Consider the following 24,656-nt stretch of genomic DNA (forward strand, 5'->3'; position numbering starts at 1 on the left):
ACAAAACATAAAGAGAACAACGTCACATTTACGCGCCGGCGTTATTCTTCCTATTAGCTATTGCAACTGTTTGAAGCAGGTAAGCGATTAAAACAGATTAAAATAATGGACATTTCTTTATTTTATAGCTCCTGTAGGACTTCACTGGTATCTTGATATCGAGGTAGACTTCGGATTTACACCCTGTCTGGATTGAGTGAACAGTTTTTTTATTTTATCTGAAAGAAGTCGAGTTGTGGTTTCTGGCTAATTAGCTTGTGGCCAGCTGGTGGTGGTAAATCAATAGGGGAATCTGTTATTTTTTGTTTACCTCTCTTAAAATAGTATTTTTTTTCTTCTTTCATTAAAACATGTTTTCTGCATTTTAGTGATTGCCATCATGGTGGTGTTTCCGAGCTCGCTGACGGAGGAAGAGGAGGCTTTACAAAAGAAATATGCTAAACTCAAGAAAAAGGTATGTAAGGTTTTTGGTCTGTACTAAATTGTGGAACATTCCAAACAGGAAACCATTCCTTTTTCATAATATAAGCTTCCTCTTTGCTACACTATACAGAGATTTAACGTTTCATCCCGCTTCCAACATCGAAGACACACGTGAATATGTAAAATAGCTATACTGAAGACTCAAATAAAGCTTTGTATGTACACTTTTTACCTCTCTATTCAGAAAAAGGCACTGGTTGCTTTGAAAAAGCAGAGTTCAACCAACCAGACAAACCAGAGTGGCTTGAAACGGAGTAAGTGCATCCAGCTAACCGCTGGATTTCTTTTTTTTTTTTTTTTTTTTTTTTTTGACTCAATCACTCTGGTCTTTCTTATAATAAGGCTTTAATAAAAGTAAACATCAACATTATAATCTGAAGCACCAGCAACTAACTGGAAAAATCTGACTTGTCATATATGGGACTCATAGGTTTATACTGTAAAATTTAAACATAACACCAGTAGAATATTTGATCTAATCTAAGACATGTATTTTTTATTATTGTTCATTGGAGTGGCTTGTTTTAAACACTGGTTGTACTGTTATTTACTTTTTTTTGTCTGTTTCTTTTCTTTGTCAAAGCACTGTCAGACCAGCCTGTTGTTGACACTGCAACAGCAACAGAACAAGCAAAGATGCTCATCAAGTCAGGGGCCATCAGTGCTATTAAATCTGAGAATAAAAACTCTGGATTTAAAAGGTCTCGAATGCTGGAAATTAAGCTCAAGGTGGGATGTCAGTAAATACATTGCATGACCTGTAATTCTTATTTCTGGCATTTACGAGCAGTTGTAAAATTATTATTAAACTCTCCTCCTCACATGTGGTGGATTTTTGCTCTTCATGTCTCACAGGACCCTGAAAAAGGCTCAGTTCCTGCTTTCTTACCATTTCAAAGGAGTGTCTCGACAGATGAAGACCAGCCTGAGGTATAATACAGGACATTAAGCATTGCTTTACCACTTTGTTTCTGTTAAATTTAATATTGTCATATTTTTTTGGTTTCTTCTAGTCTGGAAAAAGAGCCCACAGGAAGTCTCTGTATGAGAGGTAAATTCCAAATCCATAATGAACAGCATGTTTAATACGCCAAAATTCTGTATCTGTGGGTCTAACTTGGTTTCTTTGTTTTCTGCTGCAGCTTTGTTAGTTCAAGCGACCGATACCGGGATGAGGACGAAGGAGGCAGCATATCATCCAGCCGGGACATGGAGAGAGACAGAGAGCGCGAGCGGGACCGTGACCGAGATTTGGATGGAGAACGGGAAAGGGAGAGAGACAGAGAACGGGACAGAGATCGAGACCGAGGCAGGGAAAGAGACAGGGAACGAGACAGGGAACGGGACCGGGAACGAGACAGAGACCGAAGCCGAGACAGGGATCGAGACCGGGAAAGAGAGAGAGATGGACCCTTCAGACGTAAGTAACCATTTTCTGTTATGTGAACTTTAGACCTAATGTTTGTCTCTTTGCATTTTTTTTATTTCCATATCTTCAGAAAAAAATCAGATGGGGAAATAAAAAGATGGGGCGACTGTGGTTCAGGGGGTTGGGAAGCTCATCTTGTAACCGGAACGTTGATCTCCAGCTCTGTCTGTCTTGGTCATTGTGTCCTTGGGCAAGACACTTCACCTACCGCCTACTGGTGATGGCCAGAGGGGCCGATGGCGCGATATGGCTGCCTCTCTTCTGTCAGTTTGCCCCAAGGCAGCTGTGGCTACAACTGTAGCTTGCCTCCACCAGTGTGTGAATGTGAGGGTGAATGAATAGTGGAATTGTACAGTGCTTTGAGGGTCTCGAAAAGCGCTATATAGATGCAACCCATTATTATTTAGATGTGGTTGGCCAAGGCTTGCTTATCTTTTGTAATATACTATGTCAAGAGTTTACAAATTCATCCTTGACCTAGTCTGCTTATTTCTAATCTTATTGATAGGTGTCAAAAGGTCAAAATCAAATTAGGGGTTAAGAAATTTTAAGGCTGATTGCCTTACAGACGAAACACTAACCAGTTCTAACCAAAGATTATGAACATGCTGTCAGAGAAACCTGTTGGAAGATACAAGAAGAGAAAAGATGTGTTAATATAATAGTTAAGGAGAGGGTAGGTGCTCAGTTCGTCGTGGGCTTTAAAAACTGAGGGATTGTTCAAAATACCTGATCCAGACCTGAGCACAAACTAATCTAGTCTGCATTTTCTCGAGCAAGTGAAGAGAAGCTAACTGGAGAGTAATATGATCTCTCTCGGATTCCTGTCACTGCTCCTGCTGCAGTGTTTTGGATCATCATTCTTTTCAAAGTGGTTATTTGAAAGAGGTTTAAAGAGGTTTCCACTGTGATATTCGTAAAAGATCCAAAAATAGCCCTGGTTTGTGTACTTCTAGAAAGCTTTGTGGGAACAGCTTTGCTACAAATCCAATTATTGGCAGTTATAAAGTGGAATTAGTTTGTGGAAACGTGTTGACCAAAAAGTACATGTTAATACAATGAAGTCACTTATTCTGTACACAGTGCTGCTTCCATACTTCTCCAGTAATTTTTATCTTATTTTTTAGTTAATTTTTCTGTAATACTTATGGAAGAATAAAATTGTGAAAAAACAAGCTACATTAAAAAAACATTGCTGGTTTATGATTTGTCCCTGTCTGCTTTTTTCACTCTCAGGGTCAGACTCGTACCCAGAGCGCAGAGGAGTGCGAAAGGGGAACACCGTTTACGTTTATGGCTCTGGGCTCGGCGAGGACAGCCTGCGCTCGGCTTTCTCTCAACACGGAAACATCATCGATCTCTCGATGGACAACCCACGCAAGTAAGGAGGCTTTAAACAAAACTGTGTGCTCATAAGTGTCATTTCTGCCTGCATTTTCATGCAGTAATATAAATAGTGTGACGATGATTTATTCTTCCTTTTCTGTTTTGTTCTTCTGTCCAGTTGTGCATTTATCACTTTTGAGAAGATGGAGTCTGCAGACCAGGCTGTTGCTGAGGTTAGTGCTATCTTTCTTCCTGCCACCCAGCTGTTATGTCTATTGTGTTTGTTTTTTGTTTTTTGTTTTTTTCAGGTATTGATTTGGTGAATGTCTAAATTGCAATACAGGCAAAGCTGTACCACAATAAGACTTTATATCTTATTGTGGTACAAAGGGGCAGGGATAGCTCAGTAGGTAGAGTGGTGGCCCCATGATCGGAAGGTCGGGGGTTCGACTCCACTGAACGGCGACCCTGAGGTACCCCTGAGCAAGGTACCGTCCCTACACACTGCTCCCCGGGTGCTGCACTGGCGGCTGCCCACTGCTTCACTGGGTGAATGGGTTAAATGCAGAGGAACTATTTCCCTATGGGGACTAACACGCACACTTTACTTTAAAGAATACACTGCATTATCTTCTTTGATTAGGTGCATGGTCAGCATGATCCCTCGAGTTGGCATAACGTTATCATACTGTGGCCCAGACAGTGGTTAAAACGATTAAAGAATTTGGAAACTCCTTCAAAGGACAGTTATCTTATTCAGTTGAATACAAGCAGCTCATGGAGGACAGTATATCTTCCAGCTACCTGGGTGGTCTCAATACTGATTACTGCTTGGCTTCAAAAATGAGCATCTTCAGTCTAAGAAATCATCCAAAAAATCCAATTATTAATTTAAAGGGGGGGAAAAGTAAATATGACTCTTTGGTATGTCCACAAACATGCAGGCGCTTTGCCCTTGTGGCCTTCATCAGAGCACAATAATGACTTAATGATAAAGACTTGCTGTAGTTTTACAGGCGCCTGGTTTATTTCTACACAGCAGACTAAAAGGCTGGACTGGCTTTGCTGTTTTTTGTTTCACAGTTGAATGGAACCACGGTGGGAGACGTTCACATCAAAGTCAGCATCGCCAGGAAGCAGCCGATGCTGGACGCTGCCACTGGCAAATCTGTGTGGGCTTCACTGGGTAAATACAGCACTCGTATTGTGCGTTTAGACACTGATCAAACAGCTTGTGTGTCTGCACAGCGTGGATTAACCGTCACCCCTATCTTTCCTTTACAGCCGTGCAGAACAGCACTAAAGGCTCCTACCGGGACAAAAGGAACCAAGTGGTGTACAGTGAAGATCTTTTCCTGGGATGAAAAGTCCATGTTTTTGTTGCTCTGTTTCTGAGCTGCTAACCTGCTGCATGTGCTTTGTAGAAGACATAAAAGATTATCAGTAGCCTTTTTGATCAGAGCATTGTAGTTACTCTAGGCTGGATGTAATGCTACATATGCAGCTTTGCATGTGAAACTACACATCTGAGCTCAAAAAGTAAAAGAATTGTATTTGTGAATGTTTTCTTTTGTGTAGGTCACTCATTCATATTAAAAAAACATGCGACTTCTAATTTATATATTAAATGACTCAGTTTTGACTCTAAAAGTACCTTCTAGAAAGAAACATCTTGTCTTCTGAGATGTGCCCTGCTATCTGTTTTCATGGAAAAAAGTAGACTCATTATCCTCATTGTCAGCTTCATGTTTTTTATTCTTGGACTCTTCTGGAGTAGAATTGTATGAATCTAACCCTTTCTTATCAACCATTCAGCTCATGCTCTACAATAAGCCAGTTTAGCTCCTGTCCTTCAAATTGACTTTCTTCTGATTTGCTACTCCTTGCAAAAAGGTGTTGGTGGGGCTTTAGTGGATTAACAGTAACTCGAAACAGAGAAGTTTCTCTCTAGCTGTTTTATTTACTCATTCACAGACTCTTTGACTTGCAGTCAGTCACTGCGCTGACTCCACGTACAACATATTCAAGTTGAAGACTGCAGTTCTGAGTCAAAAACAATGTTAAAACGAACACTTTACACAGTAGGAAAAGCACAAGTGTGAATAATAAAAAATATGGACTGTTAAAATTTCCTCTGCTTTGGCTTCGGGGTCCTGGTATTGTTCATGCAGACTCATTGTCACAAACTAAACAGAGCCATCAGATATTTTTATACCAGTGTTTTACTATAATGTCAAGTAACATTTTTTTCTTCCTTTTTACTAAAAAAAAAAAAAAAAAAAGCTATATGTGAAAAGTCTTTTATTTGGCAGCCAGAATGTAAAGGCATTTATTTTTTAGCACACACTTAATTTCCACATTGTGTTGACACTGATCACATGAAGACCAAATGTAACTGCAACAAGCCGTCAAGCCTGAAGTCTGTAACAAGACTTATTACTCAGTAACCAGACTTATTACTCAGTAACCAGACATTCTTGCTCCTCCTCTCGTATTCTCCCAGCTGCTCCTCTTGCTCTCTCCCTCTCCTCCTGCTCATGTAGGGAGTTCTGCCCCGTGGTTTTGCCGTGCTGCTCCTTCAGGTGCCGACGTAAGGCAGGCTTGTGGGCAAAGTGGGCGTGGCAGTAAGCGCAGCGATGAGGCCGCTCGCCACTGTGGAGGTTCATGTGGTCTATCAGAGTGGATTTTTGGGTGAACGTCTTGTAGCACAGGGGGCACTGGTGCGTTTTGCCGGCCCCTCTGTGCACGGCCATGTGCCGGGTGAGGTTCGTAGAGTGGTGGAAGTGCTTCCCGCAGCAGGGGCAGGCATAGAGCAGGTGAGTGGAGCGGGAGTGGATTGCGAGGGAATGGGCTGAAGGGAAAGTCATGTTGCAGTGCTCGCAGATTACAGGGCCAGCTACGCTGGAAGTAGACCCCACCACGGCAACAGACTCATCGCTGCCTTCGTTTGTTCCAACAGTCGTCAACCCTGAACTCCCTTCACCAGCACCACAAGCAGACTCTTCCAGGGAGAACTGGTTAAGACTGTTAGCGGGTATCGGTGAAACCTTTTCCCCCTGTGTGCTGCCCATGCTGAAGTCCAACTCTGGGATCTCAACCGTGACAATATTTCTTGATGCCCTCAGTCCTTCTTGGCTGTAGTCCAGGCCAAAGCCACCTCCAGCAGATGTAAGATACCAGAGATCCTGGTGTTGGGTGATGCCTATAGGTCTTTTCTCCTGAGATGACACCCACCTTTTTCTTTTTAAACCCCTCCCCCTTCCCCTTCCTCTGCTATGGCCAATATTAGTCTCAGAGATTCTTCGACTTAGAGCGCGGAGACTTTCTGCTGAAAACTCTCCAGAACTGAGACCTGCTGGATTCAAGTCATACTCGCCACTTTCTCCAATCACAACTTCTTCTGTCTCTGAGAAGTTGGCGCCTTGAGGTACCTCAGAGGGAGCTCCTTTTTCCTCCTCCCTGTCTCTGTCAGTGTGCTCATTTTCAGAAATATACACTCTTAACATATTGTAGTTCTCCTGTCTGGCCTCTTCATCCTCATCTGATGCATGGACCTGTAAGAGAAGTGCAGACTTGGTGAGGTGTCTAAGGCTACAACTAATGATGCCCGGAAACTACCAGAATATCCATCAAAATACCCATGTGTGCTTCAGACTGCTTACTCCAAACCACTTTTAACACTACTCCCATAAAGGTGAGATCTGACGACCTGCCCAGTACGCTTAATGATGATTTTTTTCAGGATTTTTCTTGTTCTTTCAAAAGCGTATTCTTTGCTTGAATAAATTAAATACCACTTTAGAAAAATAGGACACATGAGCAAAGGCTTCGGTAAATTGTGAGGATTTTTTTTTTGTCATTATCCTTAAGGTCTTTTCCAGCTCTATTCATTAGGATGGACACCTCTGCAACCTTCATCTCCTTAATTGGACCACATGGCTCCAAGTAGCTTTAAGGGAAGCTGTTAGGACTGAAGTTCACTGAATGTTTCCAGGCTGCACCGTGAGTGATTAATCAGGGGGGTAACAGTGTAGCAGATACCAGAGGCCAAAACAGCTCCATCTCACAGGCTAACATTCCCCATGCTTGGCCTAAACCCGACCTCTGACCCTAAACCATAAAAGTGACAAACTAAACACTAAACACGTGAAAGAAGAACCTTTTCGTCTCCTTACAGAGCGATACGTCGGGGTGAGTTATGGCAGATTTTGGCAGGACTGTGCAGAACCAACAGGATAAGAAAGTTCAACCAAAGGATCATTTGTACAACTGAAAAATCAGAAACTACAACATGTTCTTTAGGATACAGAAATGACCACAAATATAATTTTTATTCTATTTTGAGTAAAAAAAAATGGACTGCCATCCTATTCCAATCTAATTTCCTATACCCCTCCTCACAGAGACATTTCTTCTGATACTGCATCCCCTCTGAGGAGACATCTCCCCATGTCTCCACCATAAATCAGTACGCACACCAGAAACAGAGCAAAACTTAACTGAAAAAGAACAGCATTCAAATATATATAGTGTTTGTAAGCCAAATTATATTTCAGAAAATGCTACAGTCGGGATAATTGACAGTATGATCTTTAATCTGTTAACCAATGCTAGAATAAGAACTAAATTATTTGAATTACAAATAAACTACACTTTATTTTACTTTGTACAAAAATGAACTAAAGTAAAAAAAATATACAGGAAATGTGTAAACCAGCCCAGAGGCTTTGGTACATGACAGTAACATTCCGAGTGCAAGTCAGCTCTGTCGCCGACAGCATTCACTTAGCCGGCAAGGCGTCTTATTTTGAAAATTGACTGTGTTCTCTATGCAGTTTCTCTGTCTGACTTCCTGTCCACAAAAGGCCCCTATATGACAATTCAAAAACCCTAAAAAGAAACACTGAAAGCAATAAAAACTAAACTGAAATGCACAAACCTAACCGGGAAGTGAACTGAAACCAAATTCACCTGAAAAATAAATAAATTAAAAAGAATGAAAAATGTAAAAGTAATGGGCTGCTTATATCCTCTTTACTGAGTAATAATGTTCGAAATTTTGTTATGATCGACTTTAAATTATCCTTAAAATTAATCTTTTTCCTTACTCACAGAAAAGTCGGTTAGTCTAAATTATTTTACCAGACATCATGACAACATCCTATGCACAAGTACAAGTGATCTAAAATGTTATTAGAAAAAGAAATACCTTAATGAAGCCCTCATCCAGTGCAGCACTGTCATCATGCAGCTGACTGCTTCCCTGAGCAGACAATTCGCCGTTGCTCTCCTCCACCGAGCGCACTACAGGGCTGTGGGAGTGCACAGGGGAAGGCTGCCTAGGTGGAGGTGATGCGACTGAATGGACACTGCCGCTGACGATCACTGGCCTGGTTTCAGTTTCCTCTGTGGGCGTCTAGAAAAAGGATAAAATTTGGATGTTTTACGCTGATGTCAGCATTGTTAATATGGAAATTTCCTGTAGCATATTTTATATCCTACAGTAGGTTATATATATCCTATAGGACATTTATATTTTTTGTGTCATTGTCAAATCAGTTTCTTGATGTAAAATTCACTGTTGCCAACAGGAGCAGCACTAATGGGATCCCCTTAAACTGATTTTTAGTTTTAGTGTCCTTATTTTCCTCTAAGTTAACGATTCTGTCACATGACGTCATGTTTCATACTGACAGACGATGGCGCTAAACGTGTTTTAAAAATTTTAAGCACTTCTTTCGTAAACCCAGCTTCACGGACAGTTTTACATCTATGTCGCATTTTGAGACCAGCGCCTGTAAATTAGCCTTTATATGTGTAACGTTTCATGTCCCCTTTAAGATAAGCAGTGTGTGATCTGGCGAAAATGTATGGCATCACTGTGTTGACATAGGGCGTTGTGTTGAAAAAATAAAAAGTGTGTTGTACAGCTCTCTCTGTGCCCGTTCACGTGATATACTACTCAATATAGTTGCTTGGAATTTAACCTTGGGTGCTTACAATGACACTCAAAGTTAAATGTTAACCCAATCAAGGTACTCAAAATTGTGGGTAGTATAACGTTTTTACTGATTTTCACATTTGGTGTGACCTTGACCTTGATATTGGTAGGCAGCTATAACAGCTGAACTTGATTTTCACCTAAATTAAACAGCTCGAGCTGTTATTGGTATCTACCATCTCACAAAATTTGAAAATTATATCTTGAAAACTGTGGATGCTAGACTGCCAAAAAACTGAGATAAATAAACTGAACCGAGTACATACAAACAGGATTACAGAAAATCTACTAAAACTTTATCAAGTTTTGCAAGTTCTGAGAATGTGCACACAGCTTAGGGTGAAAAAGGTGCAAGATTTCCAGTTGAAAAACCTGTAATCAGAAAATAAAAAAAATTATAGTTGGACTGCTTTACGTGCTAAATTACTAAATAAATATTAATAATTAAACTCCAGGTAAGAAAGCAGGAAGAAATATAATTAATGTCTACTGACTGACCTTAGATTGACTGGGGTTCTTCAGCTGGACATATTTCTCCAGAGCTCCTCTGCAGCGCTCTACGATGTGCTCCATCTGAAGGTAGCTGGCAGCCGTCAGGTAGTTTACGATCTCCTCTGGGTTGAACTGCAGGATTCCAGTGTAGCAAGACTGAAGCAGATCACACACCACTGTGGAGCTGTACAGCATCGACACCTGGAGAAAAATCATGAACACAGAACAGCTTCATTTAATCTGAATAGGAGCCATAATCTCACATGTGCTGATGGGGGCCTACCTGAAGCCTGGACGATGGGTTGAGGAGGAATTGATCTCTCAGGAAGGGTGAGCAGGCAGCCAGCACCACCTTATGTCCCCTGAACGTCTGGTTGTTACTGGCCACGATGGTGATGTCGCAGAAATGCTGGCGGGATCTCAGTGAATTCATGTGCTTCAGGGTCATGTTCCCATGTCCCGGGAGCCGGAAAAACACCAACTCCATCTTCTGAGGAGAAACAAGAATCTGTAGGTGATTTCACTTCGTTAAATACGTACAGGTGAGCCTTTCATAAAAGATTAACAACACAAATCAGTTATTAGACTCACACAGTGTAATGTGATGAGGGTTTAAGAAAGGATATCATATCACAGGTTTGTATTCTGTTTATACTCAAGTGTCCACACTACAAGGTCAATGCTGGGAGCAAAGATTTGGAAACCGAAATCCCAGCAGAGGATTGGAAATCAGCTTGTGCTGGGATGGATGGATGGATGGATGAATAGATAGACCAAGACAAGACCAAGACAAGAGGGTAGGGCTGTTCGATATAACGATATATATCGGATGACGATATAAAAACGTCGATCGTTTCATTTTACGCTATCGTTTGTTTTGTGCTGTTGCAAAATAAACTGTTTACGGCAATATTTTTTCATCGTTTCGATGGTCACTGTAGTGGCTATATTAATTTCCTAAAGTTCTCTCTTTCTCTTATATGTAATATAATCACACTATGGACGACAAGTGCCTGTTTTTATGCGTTGTCGTTAGCAACAACGACGGTAAAACCATCACGTGTCCGCTTGTTTATTTTCTACATAAACCTTTCACAATAAAGCTCAAGATCCTGTTGAGACTTTTCAAAATAAACTGAATCACGTGAAAGAGTATGCAGAGTATTTACCGATGAGAAGTAAAAAAAGAGCCGTCAGGTGCTAAAAAATAAACCTTAGACTCAAACGTTAGAACAGGCTTTTCCCTGCAGCACGCCGTGTAATAAATACTCAAAGAAAACGGCGGCCGTTACAACCTATGTCTAAAAATGTGTAGTTTAATGCATTGGTAAAACACTCGACTCTAGATACACGACGCCCAGCTGGAAACACTTCAGCTACCCGAGATTCACAGAATTTACAGAAAATGTAAAATTTTTGTGATTTATATCGTTATCGGACGATAGATTTTTTATATCGGGATATGAGATTTTGGTCATATCGCACAGCCCCAACAATATGTATGAGTCTCAACAAACTCAAGAAAACTTCAGATCCATGAGAAATAGGGCTGCCACGATTTGTCGACTAGTCACGATTACGTCGACTATCAAAATCGTCGACGACTGATTTAATAGTCGACGCGTCGTTTGAAGCTTTGTAAGATCACAAAAGACGCAGGAATAAGTAGCAGGATTTAAGAGTGTAATAACGGACTGAAACAGAAGATGGCAGCACTGCATGTACAAGGATGCCAGCTGCCGTTAAACCCCGAAGAAGAAGAAGAAGAAGCAGCTGTGTCCCAGAAATCATAGCGCGGCCCAGCTTAGTTTCCAACAATGGCGGCAGCTAGTTAGTTTTAATGTTACTCTTAGTGATGGCCAAATGAAGCTTTCCGAAGCACTGAAGCTTGTATTGAAAAACGGTTCATTACTCGAAGCTTTTCAACACAGTCCTCTCCGGTGACATCTGGTGGTGAAAATTTTGAAGAGCAGCTTGAATCTGCAAAATAAAACGGACTGCTCAATTATCACTGCTCACTCAAGAGTGGAGTTCTCTCTGATATTGGGCCACCGTTCCGTTGCTTTGAACATGTAATTGGTTTTGTTTTCTCGATTGGGGGGCTGAAAAAAATGTAATGCGTATTTGCGTAATACATTTTGATCAATAAACTTTCCCTATTTAAACATGCACTATGGTGGCCTTTCTTTGCTCATAACTCCTTGATGTTGGTAAATACAATAAGTGAGCAATATATATAATATACATATGATAATGCACAGCACATTATGGAGTATGCCCCTGCTGTGAAGTCCTGCCTCCATCTACTTGTCGTTTAATCACTGGACAGCTGGACAGGTTCATACAAAATATTAGATTAGGCCAATTGTCCTATACATATTTTTGACCTAGGGGTGGGATTGATTGTGAACTGGAAAGGGAAAATGCTTAGGAAGCTGAGTACGGCTGCATCGTCACTGATTTGTAGAATCATTTTGATTCGATACAGGATCCGATTCAATTTGATTGGAATCTGGAAAGTTTTGCCTCTGTACAAAAGGCCCCGTAGTTATGGGTTTATTCTGTTCAGTTGTTAGTTCACCTGTAGTTTTTAGAGTGGCCAGTAGAGGTCACCCCACCGCTTTGTATGAGAGACTATGTCCAGGGAGAGACGTGGGCAAAGCACCTGAGCTTTTCTGCTCCAGATTACTGGCAGAGAATTGGTTATCCCGTGAGAAGTGTGCGTTAATGAGCAACGTAAGTTGGTGATGTGTGAGGATGTGATAATAAGATGTGTTTGGGACTGTAACCAAGGTTAGGGGGGAAATGATTATGTTTCTGTCTGTGCCGCTAGCGGGTGCTAAGCTAAGCTAAGCTAAGCTAACTTTCCTGCCGTGTGGTTGGGTATAGCTGTGTACCTGGTTAGCTCTCTCAGGGGGTCTACGTGTGAGTCGTGGGTAATATATGGCCTATGGTATTAAAGGGGATGTTAGTTTATTTCCTGCCTGTGTTTATGTTGATGTACTCTGGAGATATTGTTGTGAACACTTTAGTAATGTAGCATTTTCTTTCTGTTCCGTTCAGAGACCACACACACACACACACACACACATCCATGCCCACGCACCTAAACCTGTATGCAATACCTGCTCCTCTGACAACCTCTGTTACCTTCAACTGTGTGAAGTCAATACAAGAGTCTGCACTATCCTCGGTGTCTTCATTGTCTCCCTTCTGAACATTCATCCGGGCCTTGAGCAGTGTTCTGGCCGACACTCCGGGGAGTGGTAGCTGCAAACCTGAACTAGCACCTTACAGTCCTTCCAGTACAAGCTATCTACCCAACATTAATGGTCCTTCGAGCCGGATGTAAGCTGCTTCTACCCTAACAAGATGGATGATATTCAGAACTTCTCAGCTCTTGGTGCGCGCCCACGGCGTAATGTACGGCGTCCCCTCCGCTATGAAGCTTATGAGACTGACTTTCCCGGGCTTGGTGCAGGTTACCAGGAGGAAAGTGAGACAGGAGGCGACACCCGTTCTTCCCACCATCCTCCGTCTGACCCCTCTGATGACCGCTCACACGGTCATGTCACACCACTGAGAGCAGAATTAGAAGATATACAACGTGAAAGGTTCCTGTTCCAGCAGTCGCATGACCAGATGAAAGCTGGGCTGGCTAATGTCCAGGCCCTTCATACTAGTTTGCTGCAGTTGTTGGACCGTGTAGAGAGTCTGCAGCTCAGTCCACCGCCCAGAGCCCCTGCTGTTCATCTCCAGCCACCCCCTGCTGAAGAGGAAGAGGACTGGCCTCCACCACCTCCTCCTGTTGTGTTCAAGGAGGAGTCTGTCTCCAGCCAGGGTCCAGTTGCGGACCGCATCGATACGATGCTGAAAGAGCTCCAGGATCTGAAGAGGGAGTCTATGGCTGCACAGGAGAGTAAGATCATCCCCCCACATGAATCTAGGCCAGGTTTCACTTCTCCTCAGCCAAGGATCACCTACCCTCCAGCGCCGCCTCCGAGAGCACACCCCCCTCCATTGCAACCACTGTCAACTCCATCCCCGTCCTCATCTACTCCTTTCTTGACCTACAGGGGGCCTCGTCCAAGCATTCCCAAGCTCTCACGCCGTGATCCTGGGGAATTTGCTCGTCTAAAGATGGCGCTAGAGAACTTATTGCCCCCGGAGAGTTCAGAGCTTTTCAGGTACCAAGTCTTGTTAGATCATCTACACCTGGAAGAAGCAAAGTTGATAGCGGACGCTTACCTCCATTCTGCCACGCCCTTCAGTGACACTATGAACGCTCTTAACGACAGGCTTGGGCAGCCCCACCAGCTTGCCCTGAGAAGAATTGCTGCTGTCATGGACTCACCTGACATCCGCCGAGGGGATGCAGCCGCATTTGAGCGATTCTCTCTCCACATCCAGTCGCTCGTGGGCATGCTGAAGACTTTAGGCCCTGATGGGGAGGTTGAACTCCAGTGTGGCTCCCATGTGGCTCGACTCCTTAGTAAGCTTCCTTCAGAGCAAAGAGCTGATTTCCGTCGGTGCATGTACAACCATTCTGGTCAGGCTTACACCCTGGATGACCTGGCTACCTGGTTAAAGTACGAATCCTGGTGTCAGGACTATGACGGCTTGCCCACCCCAGCGATCACCAGAGAGAAGCCTGATGTCAGACCAAGCAGACGCTCTGTTGCGGTCCTTCACAGTGCAGAGAGCTCACCCAGGTCACCAGGTACCACTCCAAACACAGCTAGGCAGCCACCCTACTGCGCCTTTTGCGATAACCGTGCCCATCACCTGAGTCAGTGTCAGGAGGTCGTCAAACTGAGTCGCGAACAGCTCACAGACTGGATAAAGATCAACAAGAGGTGCTGGCGTTGCGCTCGCTCCCATCAGGCAGCACAGTGTACCCTCAAGAAACCCTGCAGCCGGTGTCAGGGTCGTCATCTGCAGGTCCTTCACGATGTGAATTCTAAGCCCTTAAAGGCACATGGCCTAGTGTCTGCTCCCCCACGAGAAGGTGAGAATCCTACGGGCGTCCTGTACCTCGATCGTCCTACAGAGAGCGGCCAAGTCCTGTTAAAGGTTGTCCCAGTCATCCTTCACCATAATGGCAAGACTTTGAGCACTCACGCAGTTTTGGATGATGGGTCAGAGAGGACTATGCTGCTACCCACCGCTGCCCAGAAGCTTGACCTTCAAGGCATTCCAGAGACACTTCCATTGCGCACTATCAGGCAAGATGTGCAAACTCTGCAAGGATCATGTGTCTCATTCGAGATCTCCCCTGGTGGCAAACCTAAGCTGAAGTACAAAGTCCGCAACGCCTTCACCGCCACCCGTATCGACCTAGCCGAGCACAGCTACCCGGTGGAGTCCTTGCAGCGGAAGTATAGACACCTCCGAGGCCTGCCTCTCCAGTCCTTCAAGAAGGTCAAACCTCTCCTTCTGATTGGCAGTGACCACCCACAGCTCATCACTCCAACTGAAGCTGTCCGTCTTGGTCCACCGGGTGGTCCCGCCGCTATGCGCACCAGGTTAGGGTGGACACTACAGGGTCCCTCCAGCCTTATAGGTTCCTCTTCGCTGCCACAACAGTGCCTCTTCACGACCGCCATTCCTCCCCAGGTGAGTGAGCTACTCAAACATGTAGAGAAGCTATGGCAGGTAGATATTGTCCCGGTGCCAGAAGGCAAGGTGGTTACCCGTTCACGAGAAGATGACTATGCAGTTAGCCTGCTAGAGCAGAAGACAGTTCGCGTAGACGTCGAGGGCATCCAACGTTATGCCACCCCCCTCCTTCGCCGCGAGAACATGCCACACCTTAAAGCTAGCCCTAGCGCGGTCGTTCCCAGTTTGAGAAGTGTGGAGAGAAGGCTCCAGAAAGATCCAGAACGAGCTAAGGTCTACCGGGCAGAGATAGAGAAGTTGGTCCAGGCCGGTTCGGTGGTTAAGGTGCCCCCCTCTGAGGTTGCTCATGCAGATGAGTCATGGTACATCCCTCACCACCTTGTTAGCCACAATGGCAAAGATCGCCTTGTGTTTAACTGTTCGTTCCAGTTCCAAGGCCAAGCCCTCAACGAACATCTTCTACCTGGGCCCACCCTGAGCGCATCACTCCTTGGTGTTCTCCTTCGCTTTCGAGAGCATGCTGTAGCCATCAGTGGTGACATTAAAGGTATGTTCCACCAGATTCGCCTTCTTCCCGAAGATCGTTCCCTCCTGCGGTTTGTGTGGCGGGATCTACACCCCGAGGAACCGGTGGCCGTTTATGAATGGCAGGTCCTCCCCTTCGGTACAACTTGCAGCCCATGCTGTGCAACCTTTGCTCTGCAGCGCCACGCCAGGGACCACACGGAAGGAGATGATCCGCTACGTCACTCTGTGGGACAGTGCTTCTATGTTGATAACCTTCTCCAGAGCGCGCCGACCCCTGAAGAAGCCCGGGACCTAGTGGACAGGCTAAGAGCCCTCCTGTCTTCTGCTGGATTTGTCCTTCGCCAGTGGGCCAGTAATGAACCCAGCACCATTGGCCACCTACCTGAAGACCTCAGATCCACAAGTGCAGAACTTTGGCTCACTCAAGACAAATCAGACACCTCTGAGCCAACTCTGGGCCTTAGCTGGCACTTCCCCACGGACACCTTGGGTTACAGACACCGCAAAATCAGTTATGGCGCCCCCACTATGCGGAATATTTATAAGGTTCTCGCAAGCCAATACGACCCACTGGGCTTTATCCTACCGTACACCACCCGAGCCAAGATGCTGGTGAGGCGCCTTTGGGATCAACAGAGGGGATGGGATGACCCGCAGCTTCCGCCAGAACTACTCCAGCAGTGGAAAACCTGGGAAGAGGAATTGCCGTTCCTTGAACAAGTCCTGCTTCCTCGCCCGTATCTCCCAAAGCACATCACGGAGTCAGTTAGTGAGAGAGAGATTCACATATTCTGTGATGCGTCAGAGCAGGCTTATGGCGCAGTGGCCTACATGAGAACAGTGACAGGTGATGGCAGCTCACATCTAGCCTTCCTGATGGCTCGCTCCCGTGTTGCCCCTAAACGCATTCTCTCCATGCCCAGACTTGAGCTGTGTGGTGCCCTCTCCGGAGCTCATCTTTCCCGTCTCCTTAAAAATGAGCTCACTCTGGACATAAAGAGAATAGTGCTGTGGTCTGACTCCACAACTGTACTCACCTGGTTGAGGTCCCAGTCATGCCACTTCAAGGTCTTCGTCGGCACCCGCGTGGCTGAGATCCAGGAATTAACTCACTCGCACACCTGGCGCTATGTGGACTCAGCCCAGAACCCCGCAGATGATATAACCCGGGGGAAGTCCCTTCTCGAGCTCACCAGACCCAATAGATGGAGTCAAGGGCCTCCTTTCCTGCTCCTAGGTCCAGAACAGTGGCCTCCAGAGCCAAGTGGCACCCTGGCTGAGCCTCCAGGCCCATCTGAGCTCCGTAAAGAGACCTTTTGTGGATTTTCTACCACCTTCGACCCGGCCACTTCGAACTTCAGCAAATATGACACCTGGACACAGCTGCTGGAAGCGGCTATTACGCAGTTGCATGGGGCGGCCAAAGGCGGTGGAACTTCATCGGCTTATGACTATGTTCGAGCAGAGATGGATGTCCTGAGAGAAGCTCAACAGGAGAGCTTCCCTGAGGAGTATCGACTCCTTAAGCAGGGGAAATCCATCAGTCGCAGCAGTCGTCTCCTTGCACTATCCCCTGAGTTCGACCACGAGAATGAGGTCATCCGTGTAGGTGGACGTCTTCGCCGCTCTGAAGATCTCGCCTTTACCAGCTCCCATCCTTTAGTTTTGGATCCGACACATCCAGTCACCCGCCTGTTCATCCAGGACGTCGACAGTCGCCTGCGCCATCCAGGGCCAGAGAGGGTCTTTGCGGAGATTCGGCGCACTCATTGGATCCTGAGAGGCCGGGAAGCAGTTAGGCGTTTTCAAAGGACCTGTCTTGAGTGCCGCAGATGGAGAGCTCGACCAACTGTTCCCAAGATGGCGGACCTGCCAGTTGCGCGCCTCCGCCTTTACAAACCTGCCTTTTATTCGACAGGCGTGGACTGTTTTGGACCCTTTGAGGTCAAAATCGGGCGCCGTGTGGAGAAGAGGTGGGGCATCATCTTTAAGTGCCTAACTATCAGAGCGGTCCACCTTGATGTCCTAACCTCCATCGATACAGATGCCTTCCTAATGGCACTTCGACGTTTCATTGCCAGGAGAGGAACTCCAGCTGAGCTGTACTCGGACCAAGGGACCAACTTCCGTGGGGGAGAAAGGGAACTCCGAGCAGCTTTTGCAGCCATGACCTCTGACCTGCAGAAGCTCCTGGCTCCCCATAAGATCGTCTTCCACTTCAATCCACCAGCGGCTCCTCATTTCGGGGGAGTGTGGGAGCGGGAGATTAGGTCTGTCAAGACGGCACTCTACACTACAGTAGGATCCCAACCCCTTCAAGAAGAGGTCCTCCGCACGGTCCTTGTGGAGGTGGAGGGCATCTTGAACTCCAAACCACTAGGTTATGTCCCGTCTGACATCAGTGATCCTGATCCAGTGACCCCCAACTGCTTTCTGATGGGGCGGCCTGACGGAGCACTTCCTCAAGTGGCTTATCCCAAAGAAGAGCTCCTGAGTCGCCGGAGGTGGAAGCACTCCCAGGTGCTGGCTGACCATTTTTGGTCTCGATTCATCCGGCTGTACCTTCCAAGCCTGCAGGTTCGGCAGAAATGGAGGTCATCCCCCGCAGATGTCACAGAAGGTTCGGTGGTGATGATCGTAGATCCTCAGCTGCCTCGCGCTTCCTGGCTCGTGGGCCGCATCTCCAAAGTCCACCCCAGTCCCGACGGGCACATCAGGTCTGCTGACATCAAGGTGAAGGACCGGACCTTCACCCGACCTGTGGCGAGGCTGGTGGTACTGCCTGCCCTCCCGGACGAAGGCAAAGGACAATCACCGTAACTTTGTTTGTAAAATTGCCTTTTGTTGTGAGCAAATGTACTTCATACATTTGGGGGCGGCTGTACAAAAGGCCCCGTAGTTATGGGTTTATTCTGTTCAGTTGTTAGTTCACCTGTAGTTTTTAGAGTGGCCAGTAGAGGTCACCCCACCGCTTTGTATGAGAGACTATGTCCAGGGAGAGACGTGGGCAAAGCACCTGAGCTTTTCTGCTCCAGATTACTGGCAGAGAATTGGTTATCCCGTGAGAAGTGTGCGTTAATGAGCAACGTAAGTTGGTGATGTGTGAGGATGTGATAATAAGATGTGTTTGGGACTGTAACCAAGGTTAGGGGGGAAATGATTATGTTTCTGTCTGTGCCGCTAGCGGGTGCTAAGCTAAGCTAAGCTAAGCTAACTTTCCTGCCGTGTGGTTGGGTATAGCTGTGTACCTGGTTAGCTCTCTCAGGGGGTCTACGTGTGAGTCGTGGGTAATATATGGCCTATGGTATTAAAGGGGATGTTAGTTTATTTCCTGCCTGTGTTTATGTTGATGTACTCTGGAGATATTGTTGTGAACACTTTAGTAATGTAGCATTTTCTTTCTGTTCCGTTCAGAGACCACACACACACACACACACACACACACACACACACACACACACATCCATGCCCACGCACCTAAACCTGTATGCAATACCTGCTCCTCTGACAACCTCTGTTACCTTCAACTGTGTGAAGTCAATACAAGAGTCTGCACTATCCTCGGTGTCTTCATTGTCTCCGGGCCTTGAGCAGTGTTCTGGCCGACACTCCGGGGAGTGGTAGCTGCAAACCTGAACTAGCACCTTACAGTCCTTCCAGTACAAGCTATCTACCCAACAGCCTCAGTCAGAAATATTACAAGTCTGATCATTTAACAGTATATATCCATAATTTCGTATCTATTAAAAGAAAGCTGACACATGTGAGACTTAATTAGAGATGTAAACAGAGAGTTATGAAACCTGCAGCTGCAGAAGCCAGCGAAAAAAAAAGAGGCAAACACAGCGCGGACCCGCCGACACATCAAAATCTGACTCTGACGCGTCGGGTCCGCGCTCTGTGTTCACGTTTGTATGCAGAATCCGTAAACCTGCTCCCAGTTACTGTTTTAGCTGCATGGTGTTTGACGACATGTTGTGAGGTTTAACCTGAGATGCTGGCGTTTCAGGCATAATAACGTTAATTTACAAATCGACACGGGATTTTAATGAATCAATATCACTTTATTCAATTTAGCATGGATTGTAATCAGAAAGGCGATAATCAAAACCCACCCCTAATCAAGAACTTGCAAAGTAAAAACATGATCAATGTAAGGTAGCCCTTTTGTTATTTACAGTTAACAAGAGGATTAGTGTTACTGTGCGCTGGCTGAGTCTGTTTCTTTTCTTAGAAATAGTTTCTCCTGCCCTGGAGAAAATCCACTTGCATGGAACAGAAGAGGCTGTGGAGTGCAGGAACTACACTGCAAGTTGGTAGATATGCAGGTATTCCTGGGTCCTGCAGACTATCACCTAAAAACAATAAACAAAATGATTTTCTAAACTGTGTAGCAATGTCATGTACGTATAGTGTCAAATACATTTTTGTAGTCTTCATCAGCTTTAATTCACATGGAAGTGTTCCTAAAGTCATATGCTGTAATGATATTTACATTATGAAAACATGATTTTGGACATTTCAAGTTTTTCACTTCGGCAGATAAAATGAATTGAGCAAAATCAACTCAAAATATTCCCACACGCCAGAACGTCCTCTCTTCCTCGCTGGCTCCATATCTGTCAGTGGAATGATCACCTCGTCGCTATCTGTCACCATCAACACACTCCACGAATCCCGTGGATGATTCACTTCCTTATATCTGTTTGAATCAGGTACCGAAGCAGTTACGTGCGTAATGAAGCTTCGGACGTCACTGGTCACGTGACTTTTGCCAAACGAAGCAAGCCTCGACACAGTGCTTCTGAACCAGTGTGTTGTTTTTTTCGACACACGCTCCGGAGCGTCAGCTTCAAGCGGGCCATCACTAGTTACTCTTATTATTCTTTCTGGGTCAGAAAATAAACGTTTAACGTATTTTCAGGCGAGAATGTAGCTGTGTAAACCTCAAATATCGGCTCAGTTTATCAGGACACCACATATTTTCAAAAGCGCTCCGACGTTTTCGGAGACGTCTGTTACCCACCAGCTCGATAGCTAGCCGGGGGCTAGGTCACTAGCGCGGTGAGAACACCGGACTCCCGGCAAATTGTTTTCTAACCCACCGCCGTCTTTCGCTACTCAGGTTAAATATATATGAGTCACTTAGATAAATTAAAAATGTTGTTGTTTGGCTTTTTTTTTTTTTGTATTTTATTTGTTCCTGAGTAAATCGGTTTGTCTGAGATTAAAGTTATAGTTTTTACACAGCTGAATAAACGTCAAGCAGACAGCTGATTATCAAAAGTGTGAGATGCTGGAGAATATACTCCGTTGTCCTGTTATATTTTAGATAGCAAGGAGTTTATTAAACTTCACCGAAACAATCTGCAAATTTCATTAAAATTGAATAAACTATCATCTTGTCTTTATTTTTAGTTAGCACCTTAAACACTTAAAGCTGTAAGCTAATGATAGTTATATAAGAGCAGATGCTGCTGGTGCAATAAGCTGTACGTTTTACGTCCAGTGGATGATGATCTGATTAGTCGACTAATCGCATAAATAATCGGTGACTAGTCGACTATCAAAATAATCGTTTGTGGCAGCCCTAATGAGAAACAACCCAAAGAGTACAAAGAGCTACTGAGATCTACTCAACACCTGAGGTGTGATCAAAATGTCCAGAAACCTGCCAGTAATAACCCTAAACCTGGCTGATCTGCCCTTCGGGGTTATCATCTTCTGCACCTCTGATCTGGCCTCAGCCCAGCTGCTTTTTATGATAACTTCCTGACAGACACATTGCCCGCTCTTTCAACCTAACTGGATAACCCTAACTAGATATAGTTCAATACTTTTAAGTAATCAGGTAAAGTCTATGATTTTTTAAAATGTGCCTGTTCCCTGAAACTTTTCTCTGACTTCAAAGACACACTCATTAAAGACGCTCTTTTATATTGCTGGCTTTATTATTGGATAGCTGAAATGTGGTCCAATTATAGGAGTATTTTATCTATTATTTTTTTTCTAAATAAAATATAGACTGGCTTTTTCTGTAAATATTTTGTTTATAGAGGACTGACAGTGACAAAAAGCACCTCCTTCAGCTGCACATTTCATAAAAATCACACACACCTTCTGGTCTCAAAGTGTGTAACAAATGTGGAATGTGTTACAGATAATGAGATTAAACAAGGACAATGCAATACTGCCTATTGCCTAATAAAGGAAGCTTCCTAAAAAGAACAAAGCGCTGCAGAACAGGAATCAGCTGATGGTTTGTTTGAATAACAAATCTTTAAAGGGGAAATGAAACGAAGAGATCAAAGTGATGACTGTTAATCATCTGCTCAACTGACACTAGGATTAATTACTAATCTGTTATCAAAATAATCAGTTTCATTGATTGTTTTTTGCCTAACAAAAGGCCAAACATTCTGCAATACTGACCAGCCAGTATTTTTTCTATACATCTTAGGGTTTTAGATTTTTAAGGTGGAAAAAAAAAGTTCTGATACTTACTGGCCCATATTCTTTCTTTTGTTGGGTAACTGTTTCATGTTTAGATCTGTGATTATTGGTGTGAGAGAAAGAAATTAAAATGCCACATGACCATTAAAACCATTAATTTGGCAAATAATTGTCTGATTAATACCTTCTTATCTTCACAAAATCTAACTAATGTGAGTAAACTCCTTTTCTGTAAGACTGAGCTAACAGTCTTGAGTCTCCCCTGATTTCTTTATATTTTACTAGGAAAATGGGAAATGGGTGCAGCGATTTATTAAAATGTATGCAAACTTCCATGGAAAAGCAATAAAAAAAGGGAAAAACAGAGCTTGTACATTCTAACAAGCTTTAAAGTCAACATTTGGTAAGATCAGGCTGAACTCTCTTAAGCAGGTTTTCTTGTAATTTATTTAAGTAGTCTTCAGGAATACTTCATGCTTACTAATGGCTCTTTGACAGCCACTTTTCCACTGATATAATTTCTGAACAGTAGATGAATCAACTGGGGGGGGGGGCAAATGCATCTCTCGGGTCCTCTGTCAGGTCTTTGTCGGACTTTCAGATACTGTCCAACAGCTGTAGATCGTTTTTTTCTTCTTTGGACCTCTGTGTCTAGCTTAATCAATTTTTAAGGACACACTGCACACCAAGTCAAGCTATGCCAAGTCTTCAGCTAGTAACTTGTTAGGAATCACCTAGTTCATGCAAAAATAAAATTTCATATCTCTGAAAGTGTTATTTTTGGTACTTTTCATAGATTCGGCTAAAAAGAAACAGGAATAAATTATGTGTTAAAGCAACAGGCACCGGTAACAAACTGCCTCAAGATGAAATTTTAAATTGGTTCTTTGTTAAGTTGTCTGTTATGTGTAGAGACAACAATGGTTCATCCCTTAAGTTAGGAGCCTTTTTTAAATGCTCGAATGAGTCATAGGTCAGTCTTGAGTGGCTTAACAAACACCCGCAAAAAAGTTTGTCAGCAGACAGAGAGTAGCAGATAACAACAGACTCAATAAACTGAAGCCAGTAATGTTGTGGGTGTAGTCTCTGACAGAGGTTTCAGAAAGGAGGATACTGTCCCAGTTATGGTCAGTATTGGCCAATCCTTCACACCCTCTCCATCTTGTGCTGGACAGCCACAGCTGCTTTTTCACTCCACCATGATGGACCTCATAACCATTCCTACCAAGAGCCAACAAATATCACTTCTTTATCACACCTCACCTATTTTTACTTGTAATACCTTGTCTATACAGTAGGGGTGGGGGGGGAAAATCGATACTGTGTAGTATCGTGATATTTTGTTTGCTAATAATGTATCCATACAGGGACAGCAGAAATCGATATTTTGTTACAAAAAAAGTTTTTGTGGACTGGAACATGCTCTGACTTCAGAGCATTCAGATACAAAGTGAGTGAAAAAACAGAAGACAACATCCAAAGAAATATTTTAAAGAGCATTTCAGAAAGCCTGGAGTACTATTGCTCAAGATCACTTTAATATAAATGACAAGAAAGCTTGGATCCTATAAAGAAATAACGGGTGGCTCAAGACTTTTGCATAGTACTGTCTCTCAAGATAATGACGACAAAATAAAGGATGAAAACTGGTCAATTAGCACAATAAATATGTAGATTAAACATGCTTCTAGTGGCCAACAAAAAATAAGATCCATGGTAGGCGCAAATCAAACTGACAAAGACAATTTAAAAAATCAGTGTTTGTAAATAGTGGTATAACACCAACTAAGGTTAAGAGGACCTATGGGACGAAATTATATAATGCTAGCTCACTTTAGTAACATGTTATATTAATGTAATCCACTAACTGATGTGATATAAACAGACTAATTATATCCACGCTGAAAAGTTAGACTGGCTAACATTTGAACTTGAAAAGCGGATATTAAAAAAAGCTTACCGTTTCGTGTGTTTCAACAGTAGTGGAGCCTATAATAAACTAGTAAAGGTGATTATAAGCTGGCTATAACACACGTTTTTGTCCTCTTTTCATTCCAGTCCAGCTAGCTAACGTTAGCCACTCACTAACAGCTCGCTTTTCGTGTCGTCTCTCCAGTGGCAGCCAAACAAACAAAACCCCCTCAGTTATTGTCAAACTTTGTCGCCTGCTCACCTTCGCCTCTCCTCTCCTTGAATGCCTTGCGGGCTCTCCAGAAAGCAAATCGGAGTTTCTTTAAACGAAGCGACTGTTAAATGAGGAGATGCTAGCCGAACGGGAGCGCTGTCTGTTCATTCCTCCAGACGACACCAGCCTCTGCCTCGGTT

The 24,656-nt window shown here is 44.1% G+C and overlaps 2 protein-coding genes across 5 annotated transcripts; one reads left to right on the forward strand and one right to left on the reverse strand.

Moving 5' to 3' along the window:
• The first annotated feature begins 9 nt into the window (after positions 1–9).
• Positions 10–5,582, forward strand: nelfe (negative elongation factor complex member E). The gene is made up of 11 exons (XM_080862433.1): positions 10–79; positions 369–454; positions 668–737; positions 1,067–1,212; positions 1,339–1,413; positions 1,497–1,534; positions 1,626–1,903; positions 3,149–3,293; positions 3,417–3,471; positions 4,322–4,424; positions 4,523–5,582. The coding sequence occupies exons 2-11, from the start codon at positions 380–382 to the stop codon at positions 4,600–4,602; spliced, it is 1,065 nt and encodes a 354-aa protein (XP_080718559.1). The 5' UTR covers positions 10–79; positions 369–379; the 3' UTR covers positions 4,603–5,582.
• A 102-nt stretch (positions 5,583–5,684) lies between these two features.
• LOC308384092 (uncharacterized protein) lies at positions 5,685–24,644 on the reverse strand. 4 transcript variants are annotated; one of them, XM_080862429.1, is made up of 5 exons: positions 24,505–24,644; positions 10,015–10,221; positions 9,738–9,932; positions 8,448–8,654; positions 5,685–6,792 (listed from the first exon to the last, which is right to left on the reverse strand). In XM_080862429.1, the coding sequence occupies exons 2-5, from the start codon at positions 10,216–10,218 to the stop codon at positions 5,695–5,697; spliced, it is 1,704 nt and encodes a 567-aa protein (XP_080718555.1). In that variant the 5' UTR covers positions 10,219–10,221; positions 24,505–24,644; the 3' UTR covers positions 5,685–5,694. The 4 variants fall into 4 exon arrangements, with proteins under 4 accessions (XP_080718555.1, XP_080718556.1, XP_080718557.1 ...); XM_080862430.1 differs by having other exon boundaries at positions 10,015–10,218; positions 24,505–24,642; XM_080862431.1 differs by having other exon boundaries at positions 10,015–10,239; positions 24,505–24,642.
• Positions 24,645–24,656: the final 12 nt, after the last annotated feature.

Source organism: Rhamphochromis sp. 'chilingali' (assembly GCF_963969265.1).
Source record: "Rhamphochromis sp. 'chilingali' genome assembly, chromosome: 17".
Classification (NCBI taxonomy): Eukaryota; Metazoa; Chordata; class Actinopteri; order Cichliformes; family Cichlidae; genus Rhamphochromis; species Rhamphochromis sp. 'chilingali'.

What these genes read in the sequence shown, in the direction of transcription:
- nelfe (XM_080862433.1), top strand. Translation starts at nt 380, where the DNA reads ATGGTGGTGTTTCCGAGCTCGCTGACGGAGGAAGAGGAGGCTTTACAA. An exon ending in TGCTGGAAATTAAGCTCAAG is followed by an intron (nt 1,213 to 1,338) that starts GTGGGATGTCAG and finishes CATGTCTCACAG; the next exon opens with GACCCTGAAAAAGGCTCAGT. An exon ending in TCGATGGACAACCCACGCAA is followed by an intron (nt 3,294 to 3,416) that starts GTAAGGAGGCTT and finishes TCTTCTGTCCAG; the next exon opens with TTGTGCATTTATCACTTTTG.
- LOC308384092 (XM_080862429.1), bottom strand. Translation starts at nt 10,218, where the DNA reads ATGGAGTTGGTGTTTTTCCGGCTCCCGGGACATGGGAACATGACCCTG. An exon ending in AGAACCCCAGTCAATCTAAG is followed by an intron (nt 8,655 to 9,737) that starts GTCAGTCAGTAG and finishes TCCTTTTTCTAG; the next exon opens with ACGCCCACAGAGGAAACTGA. An exon ending in TGGATGAGGGCTTCATTAAG is followed by an intron (nt 6,793 to 8,447) that starts GTATTTCTTTTT and finishes CTTCTCTTACAG; the next exon opens with GTCCATGCATCAGATGAGGA.